Source organism: Oncorhynchus nerka, linkage group LG12 (assembly GCF_034236695.1).
Source record: "Oncorhynchus nerka isolate Pitt River linkage group LG12, Oner_Uvic_2.0, whole genome shotgun sequence".
In the NCBI taxonomy this organism is placed as follows: domain Eukaryota; kingdom Metazoa; phylum Chordata; class Actinopteri; order Salmoniformes; family Salmonidae; genus Oncorhynchus; species Oncorhynchus nerka.
The window spans coordinates 67,541,611-67,563,426 of record NC_088407.1 but is presented as its reverse complement, the minus strand read 5'-3'; the positions used below and the strand labels follow the sequence as shown (position 1 = coordinate 67,563,426).

General features: G+C 48.7%; 1 protein-coding gene across 6 annotated transcripts in view; it reads left to right on the top strand.

The window, feature by feature from the left end:
• Positions 1 to 21,816, top strand: part of LOC115138640 (homeobox protein Meis2) — a 134,820-nt gene that overhangs the window by 82,492 nt on the left and 30,512 nt on the right. For all 6 annotated transcript variants that reach the window (XR_003864979.2, XM_029675707.2, XM_029675704.2 and 3 more), the window contains exon 9: positions 8,399 to 8,475. Coding sequence is in view for 5 of the 6 variants with exons in the window: in XM_029675707.2 (XP_029531567.1) it covers positions 8,399 to 8,475 (77 nt within the window). In the remaining variant the exon portion in view is untranslated. The remainder of the gene's footprint in view (positions 1 to 8,398; positions 8,476 to 21,816) is intronic.

The window sequence follows — 21,816 nt, the reverse complement described above, 5'->3', positions numbered from 1 at the left end:
GGCCCTAATGTCAGGAGAATGAGCAGAGCAGGCCCTACTGTCAGGAGAATGAGCAGAGCAGGCCCTACTGTCGGGAGAATGAGCGGAGCAGGCCCTACTGTCAGGAGAATAAGCAGAGCAGGCCCTACTGTCGGGAGAATGAGCAGAGCAGGCCCTACTGTCAGGAGAATGAGCGGAGCAGGCCCTACTGTCAGGAGAATGAGCAGAGCAGGCCCTACTGTCAGGAGAATGAGTGGAGCAGGCCCTACTGTCAGGGGAATGAGCAGAGCAGGCCCTACTGTCAGGAGAATGAGCGGAGCAGGCCCTACTGTCAGGAGAATGAGCGGAGCAGGCCCTACTGTCAGGAGAATGAGCGGAGCAGGCCCTACTGTCAGGAGAATAAGCAGAGCAGGCCCTACTGTCAGGAGAATGAGTGGAGCAGGCCCTACTGTCAGGGGAATGAGCAGAGCCGGCCCTACTGTCAGGAGAATGAGCGGAGCAGGCCCTACTGTCAGGAGAATGAGTGGAGCAGGCCCTACTGTCAGGAGAATGAGCAGAGCAGGCCCTACTGTCAGGAGAATGAGCGGAGCAGGCCCTACTGTCAGGAGAATGAGTGGAGCAGGCCCTACTGTCAGGAGAATGAGCAGAGCAGGCCCTACTGTCAGGAGAATGAGCGGAGCAGGCCCTACTGTCAGGAGAATGAGTGGAGCAGGCCCTACTGTCAGGAGAATGAGCAGAGCAGGCCCTACTGTCAGGAGAATGAGTGGAGCAGGCCCTACTGTCAGGAGAATGAGCGGAGCAGGCCCTACTGTCAGGAGAATGAGCGGAGCAGGCCCTACTGTCAGGAGAATGAGCGGAGCAGAGGGGGGAAAACCAATCAAATAATGACATTCCCTCCTATTCTATTTGTATTTTTTTATTTAACCTTTATTTAACTAGGCAAGTCAGTTAAGAACAAATTCTTATTTACAATGATGCCCTACCCCGGCCTAAAACTGGTTATAACTCTAATTCTGTTTGTGATATTAAGATTCTAACAAGTGTGTTATATAGACTTATTTAGGAAAAGTCAAGGATGGAGGGGGGTATTTATTACCAGTCCAAATGACTGCTTTAGCAGTTTGAGTGTTAAACGCAATAGAAACCCATGACTTTTTCATGAAAATTGACTGTGAATTTAATTTTGCCATGTAAAGCCATTGATGAAGTTTTCATGGGGCAGTACAAAGTGTGCCTGAGTGTTGACATCAGGCAAGCTCTGAGCTCCGGTGCCCCACAGCAGCCAGTTACCAACAACAAAGCAGCAGAAAGAGCCTGGTCTGAAAAAGCAGGCCAAATTCCTGCCCTGTAGGACCCGGCTTAAAGTGTGAGCGGAAAATTTCAAAGGAGGAGAGAAGAGAGGAGAAAAGAGAGAAGAGGAGGCCAGACTGGCTGGTGTTGAGTGTGGGGAGGATAGCCGCCGGGGCCGTCGATACGGAGGGAGAGACGGAGAAAGGGAAAGAGGGGGAGAGAGAGAGAAATAGAGAGAGACCAGGCCCCCTCTGAAAGGATGGGGGGATCGTATTCCTCCCCTTAAAAGCGATGGGGCGGCCGTGTGGTGGAAAGAGAAGCCATGCACTTGATCAGATGATTAAATAGGCCCATCTCTATGGCTGAGCGTCACATCTGAGACAAGAGTCTGGAAAACCACACACACAACCATGTGAGCCATTTGTCCCCACAGATACAAGGGTCTGCCCAACCACTCCATCCACCTGCTCCCCATATTCTGTTCAAGTCTTTGGTAACACCACACACCTTTCCCACAGCGGATCGTTCCTTACGTAGTTGATAAGAAGGATGTTATATCATCAGGAGATATACAGTACAGTACATCGTAAAACTCTCTCTCCTCTGATTGGCTGCTGGGTGTTGGCCATTACCATGAGCCTCAGCACCTCTGTTTGCTCATCTGCCCCCCACCTTCCCTCCCACCCAACCTCCCTCCCCCCGCTCCCTCCCTCTCTCCCAGGGGCAACAGTTTGCTTGGCAGGTGTGGGGGTATTCTGGAGTAGCTGCTCTAGAAACTTGCACCATCTCCATTGAACATAAATGGATGGTATGGAGCAAATGGGCTGACTGGCTGGGGCAGGGAGCCCAATGCATGAGGCCAGCCGGCGATTGTTGAGCTGAGTTGAGTTAAGACTGTAGCAGACTGTAATCTATAGAATGGAATACAGTGGTATGTATGGCTGGTATAGAGCAGAGGCTATGGTGTATGTGTATAGGGAATGGATGGGGTCTGGATTCCTGCTGGATGGTTGTGTGAGAGTGTGTGCATGCATGCGTGTTTGTGTGTTTGTGTGCGTCTGCTTGTCTGGCATAGTGTCAGACAGTTTAAAAGCAACAGAGGTTGAGTCATTGAGTCATGTGGCATTCTTGCCTGTTTTCTCCCTGTTGTCAGGAAGAAGCTTAGTCCCCAGGAAAATAAAACAAACACTAACCCCCCCTCCAACCCCCTCCACCCACCTAAAATCCCCCACACAAAGACACACAGACACAGGAAGAGCGGAGGAGAGGAAAGAAGTACACAGCCGCCAAAAAACATGTCTTTGAGTTTCAACAACAAGCAAGGTTTCACAAAATATAGACCTACATTTCAGTCTTAAAAGTAAAAATGGACTATAATGAAATAGCTAGAATGTAACAATTATTATATTGTCAATTGTCAGTCCATTTGACTTTGTAAGACTCCAGGCTGATGAACTAAATTCAACAATTCAAGGAAATGGCTTTCATGATGAAATGCATTCCCATCACAAAAGAAAACTTGCTACGGTGCATAGTAATCAAACTATGAGTGGTAACTTCAAATTGTCAAATTGGATAGATGTATGCCATATCTATCAGATCTACACTCAGTATACCAAACATTAGGAACACCTTCCTAATATTGAGTTGCACATGCTTTCAAGTAGAATGATAGATCTATAACTCTAATTTCTATGTGAATTTGGTTGGGACGCCCAAAAAGCTACATATTGCCACTTTAACAAGTGACATCAATAAGGGATCATGACTTTCACCTGGCCAGTCTATGTCATGGAAAGAACAGGTGTTCTTAATGTTTTGTACACTCAGTGTATATGGAATGCCTCCGTCTATTCAATCTCATTGTCATTTGTCATAAAAGTCATATCTGTCATAATATTAATAATGGCATATTTATATTTAAAATGTGGTAATCTTACTCCAACTCTATGCAGAATGCATATTAAAATGTCATGGCTTTATTTTATTATCTTTATTTAGACCGTGAATATTATTATTGTCACTTTGATTAAAACACAAATAAGATTGCAATCAATTTGGAAAATATATGAAATCCTACATTTGAATAATACATTGCTGCATAGAGCACTATAGAAGATCCACACACACACGTGATTGCAATATGGTCCCACCAAACCCTATCAACACAATAAGCAATACTGTCAAAAATATTTGACACTTAGACAGTTATCACGTCAGTTTGCTAAGTGGCGTTGTTATTAAATATTGTTGAAATAAAGATTGGAAAGATATATTGTTTTAATAAGCCTATAGTGACAAGGATGGGACAAAATCACACCAATCAACACAATGCAGAGAAACAAACAAATGGTTGGTGGTGTGTTGCCATGGCATCAGGGGTAAACAGCCAATGGGCTGTGATTTCCTGGGAGGGATTCATTAGCATGGAATGGGTTTGCAGGACACCGCGACTCTGTGGCCTGGTACACCCTGCAGTACACACACACATACAAACACACAAAATACAAACAATTCACACTAGTGATGTCACCATGTCACACTGGCCCTGCCGCTGATGATGTCATCCATCAGCTAGGGTCTGCAGTAGGCTCAGAGTGAAGGGATGGGGGGGAAGGGGTGCGGGTGAGAGGACAGGGTAATGGCTGGGGATGTATATGGGGCAGTGTGTTGTGGGGATTAACACTGTACTGTATATACATTTGATACATAGCAAATACATCCAGTAGATTTCAATGGGTGGGTCTGCAGGAGGAGTGACAGCGATGATGGAAGCCTAGCTCAGCTGTAATGTGCAGCAACCGCAGGGGCCATTACATTCAGCACTATCAGATCTCAGTCTGGCAGAACACGATCCACCTCCATCACTAATGTGAATTGTTTGTATGTGTGTGTTTGTATGTGTGTGTGTGTGTACTGCAGGGTGTATCTGTGGGTCAGATAGTAGAAATTAAAGGAGCATGGTGGTGTAGCGCATGCTTGTGCCATTAACGTGCTTCTTCGTAATTAACAGAGCTGTTTCCATTGCAGGAGGCCGGCCCCGCGCTGTGTTGGGAAATAAAATGCAGCGCTCATTTCTAGGCCTAATTATTTATAGACTGGATGGTACGGTTTACATTTTCAGGATATTGGTTTTGGTGTTTGTAACTCGCTCTATTGATTCCATTCAAAGCTAGCTGAGGGAGATTTTCAATAACCTCTTTGATCTCTTTGGGTTTGGTTTGTGTTCCATCCATTAAGAAATCATGTCACACACACACTTCTGATGGTGGGCGGACATCTTAGGAAAGAGAAAACCAATCACCAATCAAAAACACTGAATGATTTATTATTTTCGACTTAACACATTTGTCTCTCACTCAGAGGATATCTATCTCGGGTTTTCATATTTGTTCTTTGACATTGGTGATTTACTGTCGTAGATTTTTTTGCGGAGGCAATTAACTAGATGAGGTTGCTCAGAAGGCTAAATACCCTTTCTCAAATTTCATGGCTGCTGTGGCCATGTAACAGCTAGCCTACGATGATGGCCTAGTTCTCTGGGTTGTGTGTACACAGCATTGCTCTACACCCCAGCCTTTATTACCTCGTAGACTCTCCATTTTGTGTGGCCGCGATTTTCAGAGCCCCCATGCTTAAAGGAAAGCTGCCACAACGTTAACCTGTGGGTGGCCTGCAGTCTCTCAGTCATAAAAACAGTAGGGAACAAGAGAGAGGGAGGAGGAGGGGATCTGGAAGAATGAATAGGGGGGGTGGCTGTAAACTGTAAGACACAGTGTGTGTGTGTGTGTGTGTGTGTGTGAGAGTATAGTGTATGTGAGGAAGGGGGTCTGGTGGAGGAATAGGATTTTTTAGTGTTGTGTCTATGTGGTCAGAGTGAATCTCCTTACTCAGAGCTTTTTGCAGCAAGGGGCTTTAACATCCCCACTCTCCTTGATGAGGCATCTTTCTTGTTTGTTCAAACCATTTATTATGTGGTTCTGCTGGCCACGGCGTGACACGGCCCGCTGTATTTATCACCCGGCCCGGCTGACAGTGGGGCGATTGATGACAGGGTCTGAGCCCGAGAGGCTGAGGAAACCTTAATACAATGTAAATGACCCACTCCCATTTCCAATCTGGCCCTGTCTGCTCTCCTCACCGCCGCTCCCCATTAGTGTGTGTGGTGTGTGTGTGTGTGTGTGTGTGTGTGGCCGAGGTCATTGCTAATGTGAAAAAGCCAGGCAAACTGAGAGTGGAGGCAGAGGGAGGAAAGGTCCCTACTCTTATTACATGCTGTTGTGCAGGGATGAAAGGGAAAAAACAAACATAAAGGTGGACACACACACACACACACACAGAAAAAAAGCCCTGACTGACTCAGCCAAGGTAATGTCAGCACCTGGCAATCAAACAATGTATTTCTATGTAAGCATTATCATCTTTCTTTGTTAATGATTTTAGCATATTAAAAGGGACTGCATACACAAGTAGAAATCAGATGAATCCTCGTTGCAGCCTGGGTTCCTTATTTGTCCAATCCCAGCCCTGTTTGTTATTGAGCACATTCCTCAAATGTTTTCTCTTCTTTCATTTAATTCAAATGGGCAAATTGAGACAGACAATGTTACCTGAATAAATGTTCTAGTGTTTGTTCTACTGAGAGGATAGAACAAGATCCATTATATTGTGTATATTGTTGTAGCTGTAAATTAGGAAATGGTTATTGAGCAACAATTCCATTTTGAAGTAATGTTATATATATATATATATATTTTTTTTTTTTAAGTTGCTGTCATATTCATTTCCTGAACCGGTCTGGTGGAAGAAACAAAGTAAAGGTTGTTGTGGGAGAGGGAGGAGGGGTGGGAGAGGGAGGAGGGGTGGGAGAGGGAGGGAGAGGGAGGAGGGGTGGGAGAGGGAGGGAGGGGTGGGGAGGGGAGGGAGGAGGGGTGGGAGAGGGAGAGGTAGGAGGGATGGGAGAGGAGGAGGTGTGGGAGAGGGAGAGGGAGGAAGGGTGGGAGAGGGAGGAGGGGTGGGAGAGGGAGGGAGGGAGGGGTGGGAGAGGTGGAGGGGTGGGAGAGGGAGAGGGAGGAAGGGTGGGAGAGGGAGGAGGGGTGGGAGAGGGAGGAGGGGAGGGAGAGGGAGGTGGAAGGAGGGGAGGGAGAGGAGGAGGGGTGGGAGAGGGAGAGGGAGGAGGGTGGGAGAGGAGGAGGGAGCAGGGGTGGGAGAGGGACGATGGGGGGGGCAAGAGGAGGGGGTGGGAGAGGGGGAGGGGTGGGAGAGGGAGGAGGGGTGGGAGGGTTGGAGGAGGGATGTGGGGTGGGAGGAGGGAGGAAGGGTGGGAGAGGGAGGAGGGGTGGGAGAGGGAGGAGGGGTGGGAGAGGGAGGAGGGAGGAAGGGTTGAGAGGGAAGAGGGGTAGGAGAGGGAGGAAGGGTGGGAGAGGGAGGAGCGGTGGGAGACGGAGGAGGGGTGGGAGAGGGAGGAGGGAGGAAGGGTGGGAGAAGGAGGAGGGAGGAAGGGTGGGAGAGGGAGGAGGGGTGGGAGAGGGAGGAGGAGGGGTGGGAGAGGGAGGAGGGGTGGGAGAGGGAGGAAGGGTGGGAGAAGGAGGAGGGAGGAAGGGTGGGAGAGGGAGGAGGGGTGGGAGAGGGAGGAGGAGGGTGGGAGAGGGAGGAGGGGTGGAAGAGGGAGGAGGGAGGAAGGGTGGGAGAAGGAGGAGGGAGGAAGGGTGGGAGAGGGAGGAGGGGTGGGAGAGGGAGGAGGAGGGGTGGGAGAGAGGAGGAGGGGTGGGAGAGGGAGGAGGGGTGGGAGAAGGAGGAGGGAGGAGGGGTGGGAGAGGGAGGAGGGGTGGGAGAGGGAGGAGGGGTGGGAGAAGGAGGAGGGAGGAAGGGTGGGAGAGGGAGGAGGGGTGGGAGAGGGAGGAGGAGGGGTGGGTGAGGGAGGAGGGGTGGGTGAGGGAGGAAGGGTGGGAGAAGGAGGAGGGAGGAAGGGTGGGAGAGGGAGGAGGGGTGGGAGAGGGAGGAGGAGGGGTGGGTGAGGGAGGAGGGGTGGGTGAGGGAGGAAGGCTGGGAGAAGGAGGAGGGGTGGGAGAGGGAGGAGGAGGGGTGGGTGAGGGAGGAGGAGGGGTGGGAGAGGGAGGAGGAAGGGTGGGAGAGGGAGGAGGGGTGGGAGAGGGAGGAGGGGTTGGATGGGGTAAAGCGGGTGTCGATGGATTTTCAATCCATCCCAAAAATGTGTAGGATTAAGGTGTCTCCTTTTACACCCCTGTGTGTGTCGTGTGTGCGTGCATGCCATGCATACATGTATGTGTGTGTGTTTCATGTGTGCAGAGCGGCTGAATGAAACGCATGGCCTAATCTGTCCCTTAAAGACATCTGTCACCAGCGATCACTGTTGTAGCGAGAGCAGGGAGACAGACACAACAGGTCCAAGGTCTGTCATTTATATCATCTCATATTTGCTATATTGAAACTAACACAGATAGTATCATTGCAGCTCCACTCTGAGAATTACATTTGCAGGTAGAAGTGTTGGCAAGAGAGAAGAGACATTTCCTAGCACCCTGTTCTGTTGCTCTCAGGTGCTGCTTTCAACAACTCTCTGTGAAACAGACATCCCAGTAGCATATTTTTCCTTCAGACATTCAGGGAAGAAATGAATATAGTCAGATCTTCACCCACTCATTCTGTTATATTGTATTACAAAAGGCACTCTAAGACACTGGAGATTGAGGGGAGAGAGGCTGTGTGTGTGTGTGTGTGTGTGTGTGGGAGGGGATGGGGAAGGGTTACCACAGTCGTCAGGAGGGAGGACTTGTTTGGCCAACTCTTCACAAGTTTGCACTGATTTGTGCAGTTAGTGTGTGTGTGTGTTCATATGTGGGTGTTTACGTGTGCTTTGTATGTAATGTCTATACATAGGGAGGGGCAGGTTGGGTGTAGCTCATGGGAATGTATAGTATTCACCTAAACAATACATGTTATACCAGAACACACAGAATGTAATGCACCTGTACATAATAATGACTGGGAGATACAACATCCAACATCTCTCTCTCTTTTTCTGTGTTATGTGCTACATTAATATTTATGTTCATCTCGTTGTACAAAGAAAACCCATCTCGTCTATCTCTCTGTCTTTCTCTTGTAGCACCCGTACCCTTCTGAAGAACAGAAAAAGCAGCTAGCCCAAGACACAGGCCTCACCATCTTACAAGTAAACAACTGGTGAGTCAAGTCTTCATATCCTATCTCTGCCACCAGCATCGCTCTGCCTTTCATTTTCAAAAGCCTTTTCCTCCCTCTTCCCACTCGGCAGCCAAGACGGCTAAGACTCCTAAAGTGTGAAAACCGTTTATGTACACTCCCCCCTCCTAACACACACATACTCACACACAGACAGATATAGACACACACACACACATACAAACACACACACACACACACACACACACACACACACACACACACACACACACACACACACACACACACACACACACACACACACACACTACCTCTGTGGCATCCCTGAATGCGAGCTATCAGGATGTTATGGCTTTATCTACAAAGTGTTTAGCATTAAGTCACCGGTCTCTGCTGTTTGATATACATATATTCACTATGATATGGTTAAAGCAAAAAGGAGAGATCATACACAACCCCCCCACCTTACCTCTACTACTAATACCACCAGAATACACAACCCCCCCACCTTACCTCTACTACTAATACCACCAGAATACACAACCCCCCACCTCTACCTCTACTAACCCCCACTAATAATACCACCAGAATACACAACCCCCCACCTTACTACTAATACCACCAGAATACTACTAATCTACCACCAGAATACACAACCCCCACCTTACCTCTACTACTAATACCACCAGAATACACTACCCCCCACCTTACCTCTACTACTAATACCACCAGAATACACAACCCCCCCACCTTACCTCTACTACTAATACCACCAGAATACACAACCCCCCCACCTTACCTCTACTACTAATACCACCAGAATACACAACCCCCCACCTTACCTCTACTACTAATACCACCAGAATACACAACCCCCCCCCACCTTACCTCTACTACTAATACCACCAGAATACACAACCCCCACCTTACCTCCACTACCAATACCACCAGAATACACAACCCCCACCTTACCTCTACTACTAATACCACCAGAATACACTACCCCCCACCTTACCTCTACTACTAATACCACCAGAATACACAACCCCCACCTTACCTCTACTACTAATACCACCAGACCCCCATTACACTCTACTACCAATACCACCAGAATACTTTACCCCCACCTACCTCTACTACAATACCACCAGAATACACTACCCCCACCTTACCTCTACTACCAATACCACCAGAATACACTACCCCCACCTTACCCCCCACTCCACTACCAATACCACCAGAATACACTACCCCACCTTACCTCCACTACCAATACCACCAGAATACACAACCCCCACCTTACCTCTACTACCAATACCTCCACCCCCCACCTACCTACCAATACCACCAGAACACACTACCCCCCCCACCTTACCTCCCTACCAATACCACCAGAATACACAACCCCCACCTTACCTCTACTACCAATACCACCAGAATACTACCTCCACTACCAATACCACCAGAATACACAACCCCCCACCTTACCTCTACTACCAATACCACCAGAATACACAACCCCCACCTTACCTCCACTACCAATACCACCAGAATACACTACCCCCCACCTTACCTCCACTACCAATACCACCAGAATACACTACCCCCACCTTACCTCCACTACCAATACCACCAGAATACACAACCCCCCACCTTACCTCCACTACCAATACCACCAGAATACACTACCCCCCACATTACCTCCACTACCAATACCACCAGAATACACAACCCCCACCTTACCTCCACTACCAATACCACCAGAATACACAACCCCCCAATACCACCAGAATACACAACCCCCCACCTTACCTCCACTACCAATACCACCAGAATACACTACCCCCACCTTACCTCCACTACCAATACCACCAGAATACACTACCCCCCACCTTACCTCCACTACCAATACCACCAGAATACACTACCCCCCACCTTACCTCCACTACCAATACCACCAGAATACACTACCCCCCACCTTACCTCCACTACCAATACCACCAGAATACACACCCCCCACCTTACCTCCACTACCAATACCACCAGAATACACTACCCCCACCTTACCTCCACTACCAATACCACCAGAATACACAACCCCCACCTTACCTCCACTACCAATACCACCAGAATACACTACCCCCCACCTTACCTCCACTACCAATACCACCAGAATACACAACCCCCCACCTTACCTCTACTACCAATACCAGAATACCAGAATCCACTACCAATACCACCAGAATACACTACCCCCACCTTACCTCCACTACCAATACCACCAGAATACACTACCCCCACCACCAGAATACACTACCTCCACTACCAATACCACCAGAATACACAACCCCCACCTTACCTCCACTACCAATACCAATACAGAACCTTACCTCACCACCAGAATACACTGCCCCCCACCTTACCTCCTACAATACCACCAGAATACACAACCCCCCACCTTACCTCCACTACCAATACCACCAGAATACACACCTGCCTACCAATGCCATAGGAATGCCCACCTTGCCACTACCTCCCCCCTTACTCCTACCAATACCACCAGAATACCTGACCCCACCTTACCTCCACTACCAATACCACCAGAATACACTACCCCCACCTTACCTCCACTACCAATACCACCAGAATACACTACCCCCCACCTTACCTCCACTACCAATACCACCAGAATACCAGAATCCACTACCAATACCACCAGAATACCCTACCCCCCCACCTTACCTCCACTACCAATACCACCAGAATACACTACCCCCACACCTTACCCCCACCCCTCTACTACCAATACCACCAGAATACACTACCCCCACCTTACCTCCACTACCAATACCACCAGAATACACTACCCCCCACCTTACCTCCACTACCAATACCACCAGAATACACTACCCCCCCCCACCTTACCTCCACTACCAATACCACCAGAATACACTACCCCCACCTTACCTCTACTACCAATACCACCAGAATACACAACCCCCACCTTACCTCTACTACCAATACCACCAGAATACACAACCCCCACCTTACCTCTACTACCAATACCACCAGAATACACTACCCCCACCTTACCTCCACTACTACCACCTCCAGAATACACAACCCCCCCACCTTACCAATCCACCAGAATACTACCAACCTTGCCTCCACCAGAATACACTACCCCCACCTTACCTCCACTACCAATACCACCAGAATACACTACCCCCCACCTTACCTCCAGAATACCACCAGAATACACTACCCCCACCTTACCTCCACTACCAATACCACCAGAATACACTACCCCCCACCTTACCTCCACTACCAATACCACCAGAATACACAACCCCCCACCTTACCTCTACTACCAATACCACCAGAATACACAACCCCCACCTTACCTCCACTACCAATACCACCAGAATACACTACCCCCCACCTTACCTCTACTACCAATACCACCAGAATACACTACCCCCACCTTACCTCCACTACCAATACCACCAGAATACACAACCCCCCCCACCTTACCTCTACTACCAATACCACCAGAATACACTACCCCCCACCTTACCTCTACTACCAATACCACCAGAATACACTACCCCCCCACCTTACCTCCACTACCAATACCACCAGAATACACTACCCCCACCTTACCTCTACTACCAATACCACCAGAATACACAACCCCCACCTTACCTCTACTACCAATACCACCAGAATACACTACCCCCCACCTTACCTCTACTACCAATACCACCAGAATACACAACCCCCACCTTACCTCCACTACCAATACCACTGCAGAATACACACCCCCCAGAATACACACACCCCCACCTTACCTCTACTACCAATACCACCAGAATACACAACCCCCCACCTTACCTCTACTACCAATACCACCAGAATACACTACCCCCACCTTACCTCTACTACCAATACCACCAGAATACACAACCCCCACCTTACCTCCACTACCAATACCACCAGAATACACTACCCCCCCCCCCTCCACTACCAATGCCACCTTACCTCCTACCAATACCACCAGAATACACAACCCCCCACCTTACCTCTACTACCAATACCACCAGAATACACTACCCCCCACCTTACCTCTACTACCAATACCACCAGAATACACTACCCCCCACCTTACCTCCACTACCAATACCACCAGAATACACTACCCCCCACCTTACCCCACTACCAATACCACCAGAATACACTACCCCCACCTTACCTCCACTACCAATACCACCAGAATACACTACCCCCACCTTACCTCTACTACCAATACCACCAGAATACACTACCCCCCACCTTACCTCTACTACCAATACCACCAGAATACACTACCCCCACCTTACCTCTACTACCAATACCACCAGAATACACTACCCCCCACCTTACCTCTACTACCAATACCACCAGAATACACTACCCCCACCTTACCTCCACTACCAATACCACCAGAATACACTACCCCCCACCTTACCTCCACTACCAATACCACCAGAATACACTACCCCCCACCTCCACTACCAATCCACCAGAATACACAACCTACCTCCACTACCAATACCACCAATACACAACCCCCCACCTTACCTCCACTACCAATACCACCAGAATACACTACCCCCACCTTACCTCTACTACCAATACCACCCACCAGAATACAACCCCCACCTTACCTCCACTACCAATACCACCAGAATACACAACCCCCACCTTACTCTACTACCAATACCACCAGAATACACTACCCCCCCCACCTTACCTCTACTACCAATACCACCAGAATACACAACCCCCACCTTACCTCCACTACCAATACCACCAGAATACACTACCCCCCACCTTACCTCTACTACCAATACCACCAGAATACACAACCCCCCACCTTACCTCTACTACCAATACCACCAGAATACACAACCCCCACCTTACCTCTACTACCAATACCACCAGAATACACAACCCCCCACCTTACCTCTACTACCAATACCACCAGAATACACTACCCCCCACCTTACCTCCACTACCAATACCACCAGAATACACTACCCCCCACCTTACCTCCACTACCAATACCACCAGAATACACCCCCCACCTTACCTCCACTACCAATACCACCAGAATACACTACCCCCACCTTACCTCTACTACCAATACCACCAGAATACACAACCCCCCACCTTACCTCTACTACCAATACCACCAGAATACACTACCCCCCACCTTACCTCCACTACCAATACCACCAGAATACACTACCCCCACCTTACCTCCACTACCAATACCACCAGAATACACTACCCCCCACCTTACCTCCACTACCAATACCACCAGAATACACTACCCCCACCTTACCTCCACTACCAATACCACCAGAATACACTACCCCCACCTTACCTCTACTACCAATACCACCAGAATACACTACCCCCACCTTACCTCCACTACCAATACCACCAGAATACACTACCCCCCACCTTACCTCCACTACCAATACCACCAGAATACACTACCCCCACCTTACCTCCTCTACTACCAATACCACCAGAATACACTACCCCCCACCTTACCTCTACTACCAATACCACCAGAATACACAACCCCCCACCTTACCTCTACTACCAATACCACCAGAATACACAACCCTACCCCCACCTCCCCCACCTACCAATACCAATACCAGAAGGATACACTACCCCCACCTTACCTCACTACCAATACCACCAGAATACACTACCCCCCACCTTACCTCTACTACCAATACCACCAGAATACACTACCCCCACCTTACCCAATCCACTACCAATACCACCAGAATACACTACCCCCACCTTACCTCTACTACCAATACCACCAGAATACACTACCCCCACCTTACCTCTACTACCAATACCACCAGAATACACTACCCCCCACCTTACCTCTACTACCAATACCACCAGAATACACTACCCCCACCTTACCTCCACTACCAATACCACCAGAATACACTACCCCCCACCTTACCTCTCCACTACCAATACCACCAGAATACACTACCCCCCACCTTACCTCCCCACCTACTACCAATACCACCAGAATACACAACCCCCACCTTACCCCCACCTCCTCTACTACCAATACCACCAGAATACACAACCCCCCACCTTACCTCTACTACCATTACCACCAGAATACACAACCCCCACCTTACCTCCACTACCAATACCACCAGAATACACAACCCCCCACCTTACCTCTACTACCATTACCACCAGAATACACTACCCCCACCTTACCTCCACTACCAATACCACCAGAATACACAACCCCCACCTTACCTCTACTACCAATACCACCAGAATACACAACCCCTCTACCACCTTACCTCTACTACCAATACCACCAGAATACACTACCCCCCCCAATTACCTTTACCTCCACTACCAATACCACCAGAATACACTACCCCCACCTTACCTCCACTACCAATACCACCAGAATACACTACCCCCACCTTACCTCTACTACCAATACCACCAGAATACACAACCCCCCACCTTACCTCTACTACCAATACCACCAGAATACACAACCCCCCACCTTACCTCTACTACCAATACCACCAGAATACACAACCCCCACCTTACCTCTACTACCAATACCACCAGAATACACTACCCCCCACCTTACCTCCACTACCAATACCACCAGAATACACTACCCCCCCACCTTACCTCCACTACCAATACCACCAGAATACACTACCCCCCACCTTACCTCCACTACCAATACCACCAGAATACACTACCCCCACCTTACCTCTACTACCAATACCACCAGAATACACTACCCCCCACCTTACCTCTACTACCAATACCACCAGAATACACTACCCCCCCCACCTTACCTCTACTATCAATACCACCAGAATACACAACCCCCCACCTTACCTCCACTACCAATACCACCAGAATACACTACCCCCCACCTTACCTCCACTACCAATACCACCAGAATACACAACCCCCCACCTTACCTCCACTACCAATACCACCAGAATACACTACCCCCCTACCTTACCTCTACTACCAATACCACCAGAATACACTACCCCCACCTTACCTCCACTACCAATACCACCAGAATACACTACCCCCCTTACCTCCACTACCAATACCACCAGAATACACTACCCCCACCTTACCTCTACTACCATTACCACCAGAATACACTACCCCCACCTTACCTCCACTACCAATACCACCAGAATACACTACCCCCACCTTACCTCTACTACCAATACCACCAGAATACACAACACCCCACCTTACCTCTACTACCAATACCACCAGAATACACTACCCCCACCTTACCTCTACTACCAATACCACCAGAATACACTACCCCCCACCTTACCTCCACTACCAATACCACCAGAATACACAACCCCCCACCTTACCTCCACTACCAATACCACCAGAATACACTACCCCCCACCTTACCTCTACTACCAATACCACCAGAATACACTACCCCCACCTTACCTCCACTACCAATACCACCAGAATACACTACCCCCCACCTTACCTCCACTACCAATACCACCAGAATACACAACCCCCCACCTTACCTCTACTACCAATACCACCAGAATACACTACCCCCCACCTTACCTCTACTACCATTACCACCAGAATACACTACCCCCACCTTACCTCTACTACCAATACCACCAGAATACACAACCCCCCACCTTACCTCTACTACCAATACCACCAGAATACACTACCCCCACCTTACCTCTACTACCAATACCACCAGAATACACTACCCCCCCCCCACCTTACCTCCACTACCAATACCACCAGAATATACTACCCCCCACCTTACCTCCACTACCAATACCACCAGAATACACAACCCCCCACCTTACCTCCAATAACACCAGAATACTCTACCCCCCCACCTTACTTCCACTACCAGTACCACCAGCACCGCCACACAAGCCAAACCCGCCAGCCGCCCCCACCCCATGTTACACATGCTATATGGTGGATTAAGGTTTCGGTGGCCTGGCCAGCAGTCTCTTTGTAGATGGCTTAGCATATAACTGGGGGTGGTGGATTAAATAAAATGATCACAGAAGCAAAGAAATGATACAGGAATTACTTATCCAAATACTAGCCAGGTTTTATCTGTGGCTTCATTTTGTTCAGTTCATTCTCGGGGTGATGTTCAGATTAATTGAACTGACAACTTCCTTTCAGAATTCTGGGAAGGTATTTGCACGGATTTCAGGTCTTACACAAACTTAATTACATGGAACCCCATTTTATCATTCTAATTCCATGTAGCGAGGGTTCTATTTACAAATGAGAAGTCCCTGCCTTTTATTCACAGCTTTCCTTAATATATTTATCAAAGCGGGTTCATTTACAAAGTGCTCTATCTGTCGGGTACAGGCGGGCCGACATTAAGCAAGCTTTTAGGTTTATCACACTCCCAGCCTGACAAGACACCCGAGGGTCAATAGATTTTTTTTGGTTCCATGATTCATTTATTTTCTCATTTTTCCTGGATCACAATGAGAAACATGCCTGGAGAATTAGTTCAGTTTGTCTGCCTTATCTGTCAGACCATTTTTTTCTTCCCCCCCCCCCTCTCTCTCCTTTTTTTTAGCAGAAGTCAAGCTACTTAAATTGGCCACAGGAACCGCTGTTATCAGACTTTAATGCCCCCTACAGTGTGGATAGCATTTCAATTACACCAGTAACCAAAGATTAGCCCCGCTTGCCTTTTTCATGCATCGCCGTGCTGCTGTTTCGAGACGCTCCTTACCTACAGGAGCAGAAAATTGAGTTGCCTTGCCTGTGTCATGGTGATTAATGCAGAAATAGTCTACTAACCTGAGAGGAATGAGAGCAAGCGAGAGAGAGAGAGAAATAGCGACAGAGAGAGACAGATAGATAGTGTCTCCATTCATGGAGGCCTTGATGTCCAAACCCCAGCCACACGAAATGTCACCGATTCATTTCTAAACAGGCTGAAAATGCCTTTGTTACTCTTATATATTTGTGCTAGCTAACAAAAACACATCAGGAATATGTTTCCACAAATAAAGAAGGGCTTATAGGGACTTCTGTGGGCATGTCTCCGGTGGCATTGTGCAGTAGAGGTGGGTCAAGGGGAGCCACCACCATGTTTTGGGGTGTTTTACGGGGCACGAAAGATGAGCCACAGATAGGATGTTTTGTTTTTATAACCAGGCATGACGGTGTCGTGAGTTAGAGTGAAATATCCCTTTGTTTGGGCCCCATCCCCTCGGCCCACAGGCCCCTCTCCCTCTGGACTGGTGTCGTTTCCTCACAGGGCCAAGGGCCTAAGAGATGGTTCCTCCTTCCACCCAGGATATGACAGAGGATATTTCAGCATATGAAATTCCTGTTGATGGGGCCAGAAATGAAAAGGCCTCTGAAATTCCTGGCGGGCCGAGTGAGTGCATTGTGTGCTGCTTCCCTTTGATTTGGGGCGCTGCCGGGTCATTGGCTCGCGACAGAGAGATAGACACAGGGAAAAGAGAGGGAGAATGAGGGACGACTGCCGTCTTCAGTTTCCAGCTCTCTCCCTTGGGTAAGGGTGTGCTGAATCACGGCTTTGTCCGCCGGCACAATCGCTACGCAAGGAGGGCACAAGGGCGCTCTGTGTAGTGTCAATGGACGGCACATCTCCTTCTCTCTCCATCTCACCCTGCTAAGCCCTTCACTAACTTCCCCCTGCACACTTACCTGCCCCTCACCACAACAGGATAGGTGGGTCCCAAGGGTACCCCCCCTACCCCTAGAAAGACAAGGCTTTACAATGTATTAGACCTGCAAGCTAATAGGCTAAAACTATGCTAAGTGCTAGCTGGTAGCAAATATGTGTCACCTGCATTAGCTAGCAACCTCACCTGTTTGCTTATAACACCAACACCCCATTAGCTTAGTGCTGCTAATATGGAACAAAATGTTCCGGTTAAAGTACACTTAGTCACTGCACTGATTTGCAATGGAGGAGGTGGGATTAATTGTTCCTCATACACTGTGTGTGTTAGTAGTTAGAGTGACACTGCACCCTCTGTGTTTGTAGAGTAGACACTGTGTGTACAGTGTAGTGGGAACATTAGTTTACCATTAGTTAGTGCCTTGTTTGTTCTGCTTAGAGTCTGGAGATTAGCATCATGCTAACGGTATTGGGGAGTGGTCAGAAAACATTGCAGCATTTGATTGAGATTGAAAAGGAGGGTGAGGATCGTGACTACAGGTTCTGCCTAGCAGAGGAGGTGAATCAGCAGGCCTTGGCTCAGGTTGAGATGCCTTGGAACAGCGCGGGGACTGGAGGCAAGAATCCACAATATAGAATCCAGCTGCAGTTGTCATTATGAGAAGAATGCAACAGCTCTGTGTCCTTCTATCAATCTGGGCTAAATGGGGCCTGACCGGATCCTTTCATGTCTCAGCATCAGGCTCAGCATGACATACCCCCGCTCACCACCATCAACACACTGGCCCTGCCATTATTTACCCACACACACACACACACACACACACACACACACACACACACACACACACAGAGAGAGAGAGAGAGGCTCTAATTAGCAACAGAAAGGAATACAATGAGTGAGTTATTAAGACACACAGGGGCGGATCTGGTACAACCTTTGGCCCCTGTCAGAACACAGGTCACATGATAAGGAGATGGATATCTGGCAAACCATGGCGCCAAGTGCCCATTGATGCCAAGGCTAGAGATTGTCAGGCTGATGGTATCTCTAGGATCTAGGAGAGGCAAAGTGAGGTGATACGGGGGGCTTTCGGGGGGGGATATGGGGTCTGCACCCCTAGAAAGTGTTGAGTGATGTCACAGTCTTGGACCGCACCACGCCGTTTTTCCCCCATCCTGCCAGAATCAGTAAAGTTTCGATTTTTATTCTCGCATTCTGCTCGCTGTAGTCAAGCCTGTCGTACTGTAGTTAGTGTGCTAGCTAGCATATAGCCTGACTGCAGTGGAGCTCCCTTCTCAGCATGCTATCCCCCTCCCTCCCTCCCTCCCTCAGACTTGGACTCACAGTAGAGAGCCATATGCTGCTTTAGATTCACATGCAACATCTTATTAGTGGTGTGGATGAACTGGATACACAACATGTGTCTATAGTGGTGTCTGGTGGATGAAAAGAAGACTAAGGCCAGCTTTTGTTACTTCACTTATTGCAAGCTTTTTCCTCCCCCTTGAGAAAGCAATGAGGCACTTAGAAAGAGGGCCTTTTATGATTTTTACCGTTTTTTACGACCCTCCATCTTGGCGTGAAGAGCTGTTATGAAATGCTAAATAATAACTCATATTTTCCAAATGTAATGTAAAAATATGAAATTGGCCCGACACCGTCTTGTGTTTTTAATATCCTCTCACTCATCTAAGCATTTTGGGTTTTACAGAGAGGCATTTGAGTTCCTTTCCACCCTCTCTTCTTCTCTCTCTGTTTCTCTTCCTCAACCTCTCTCACCCTCTCTTTCTCCTGCATTGGTGGGATAGTTGACTGAAGTTGCTGGTTATCCATTTAACTTTGACCCAGATGGAAATGTCAGGCCTTTTTTTGGCTGCGAACTGGGAGTCCCAACGGTGGCCATCTTGTGCTCCTGGACTTCTAAATATACAGCTGGAGTGTGGAGCTGCCAGGTGGATGTCTATCTCTATCTCTCTCTGTGTGTGTGTGTGGGGGGGGGGGGTGTATGTGTGTTTGTGTGTGTGCTTGCTTGCGTGTGTTTGTGTGTGTGCTTACCGGGCACTGCCAACACAGGCACCATGATCCTCTCATTTACGGACCGCTAATTGGCAGTTAATTAGCAGAATTGACTCTGTTGTCGGATCCCAAGTGCCTCACACCCCCCCAACACCCCCCTTCCTCCAGGATCATTTGATAAAGCTGTAATATTAATCCCACTTTAGTCAAGCAATTTTCTGTGTTTGGGAGGATAAAAACACATTTTATTATTGCCAGAACAGAATCCCTCTTGTGTCGTGTATCAGTTTTATTTGGTTAATCGTTTTGCTAAGGGTGGCTGAATGAGAGACTAAAGGCTAGCTCAGTCACACACAGACACACCCATATATCCATTTAAAGTGCCACACACACACGGTTCTCACACTCAGGCATTAGCGTAACATGTGTACAGTAAGTGCTTTCACAGCTGATTAATGTGTGTGGCATTGTGTCTGCCTCTGTGTGTCATGGGTAGCAGTGCCAACTGTGATGGTTAGGTGAGATTAACAACACAGTGTCCACCTGTCTGGGTAGGAAGGACCAAATTGGGTCGTAGGCTGGCACGGTGCGCCCACCACGCCATGGTCACGGGTGAGAAAGGTGCCCACCTCTGTGTTAGAGGGGAGTTCTGAAAAACAGGGGGCTGTTTAATAAAAGCACGTTCAGCTGATCATTGAAAAATGAAGCCTTTTTTTTTGGTAACTAAGTCCATCCTTTCCAGAGAGAGCTATAGAAATGTCAGAACACGGCACCGTGCTAGAAGAAGCCAGGCAAGGAAGGAAGAGAGGGAGGGAGAGGGGGAGAGAAAGAGAGAGAGGGAGAGGGGGCGAGAAAGAGAGGGGAGGGAGAGGGGAGAGAAAGGGAGAGGGGAGAGAAAGAGAGAGAGGGAGAGGGGGCGAGAAAGAGAGAGAGGGAGAGGGGGAGAGAAAGAGAGAGAGGGAGAGGGGAGAGAAAGAGAGGGGAGGGGGAGGGGCGAGAAAGAGAGGGGAGGGAGAGGGGAGAGAAAGAGGGGGAGGGAGAGGAGGCGAGAAAGAGAGGGGAGGGAGAGGGGGCGAGAAAGAGAGGGGAGGGGGATGTCTTTGTACTTCTCTTCTCCTTTTGGCTCTTTTATTCCTCAATGGCTTGGATTTATTGGTGGGTTGTTTAATAACAAGGGCTCTGCGTTTGAAATGAAGTCGAGCTGCCTTTGCGTGGGCGAGACTCCTTTTTATTTTAAGGTGGTAATTTCTGTTCAGGGGTAAGAGCTGGAAAGAGCGAGAACTAGAGAGATATATACGCAAGAGAGATATACGCACACAAGCAGAGAGCAAAAGGGTGACAGAGAGTGGATGAGAGAGAATTCATGGAGAATACAAGGGGGAAAGGAGGTTAATTTATTTCATTTGCAGGTAGACAGTTTAAAAAAGAAAGCACGAGGGAAGAGAGAAAAAGTGAAGGATGCCGTTTTCATGAATAAGCAGCAGAATGCGCACGGCCAACCAGTGTAAGCCTGGCAGAATCATGCAGTGCCTGGGGACATCTGTGAGCAGAATAGCAATTTTATTAC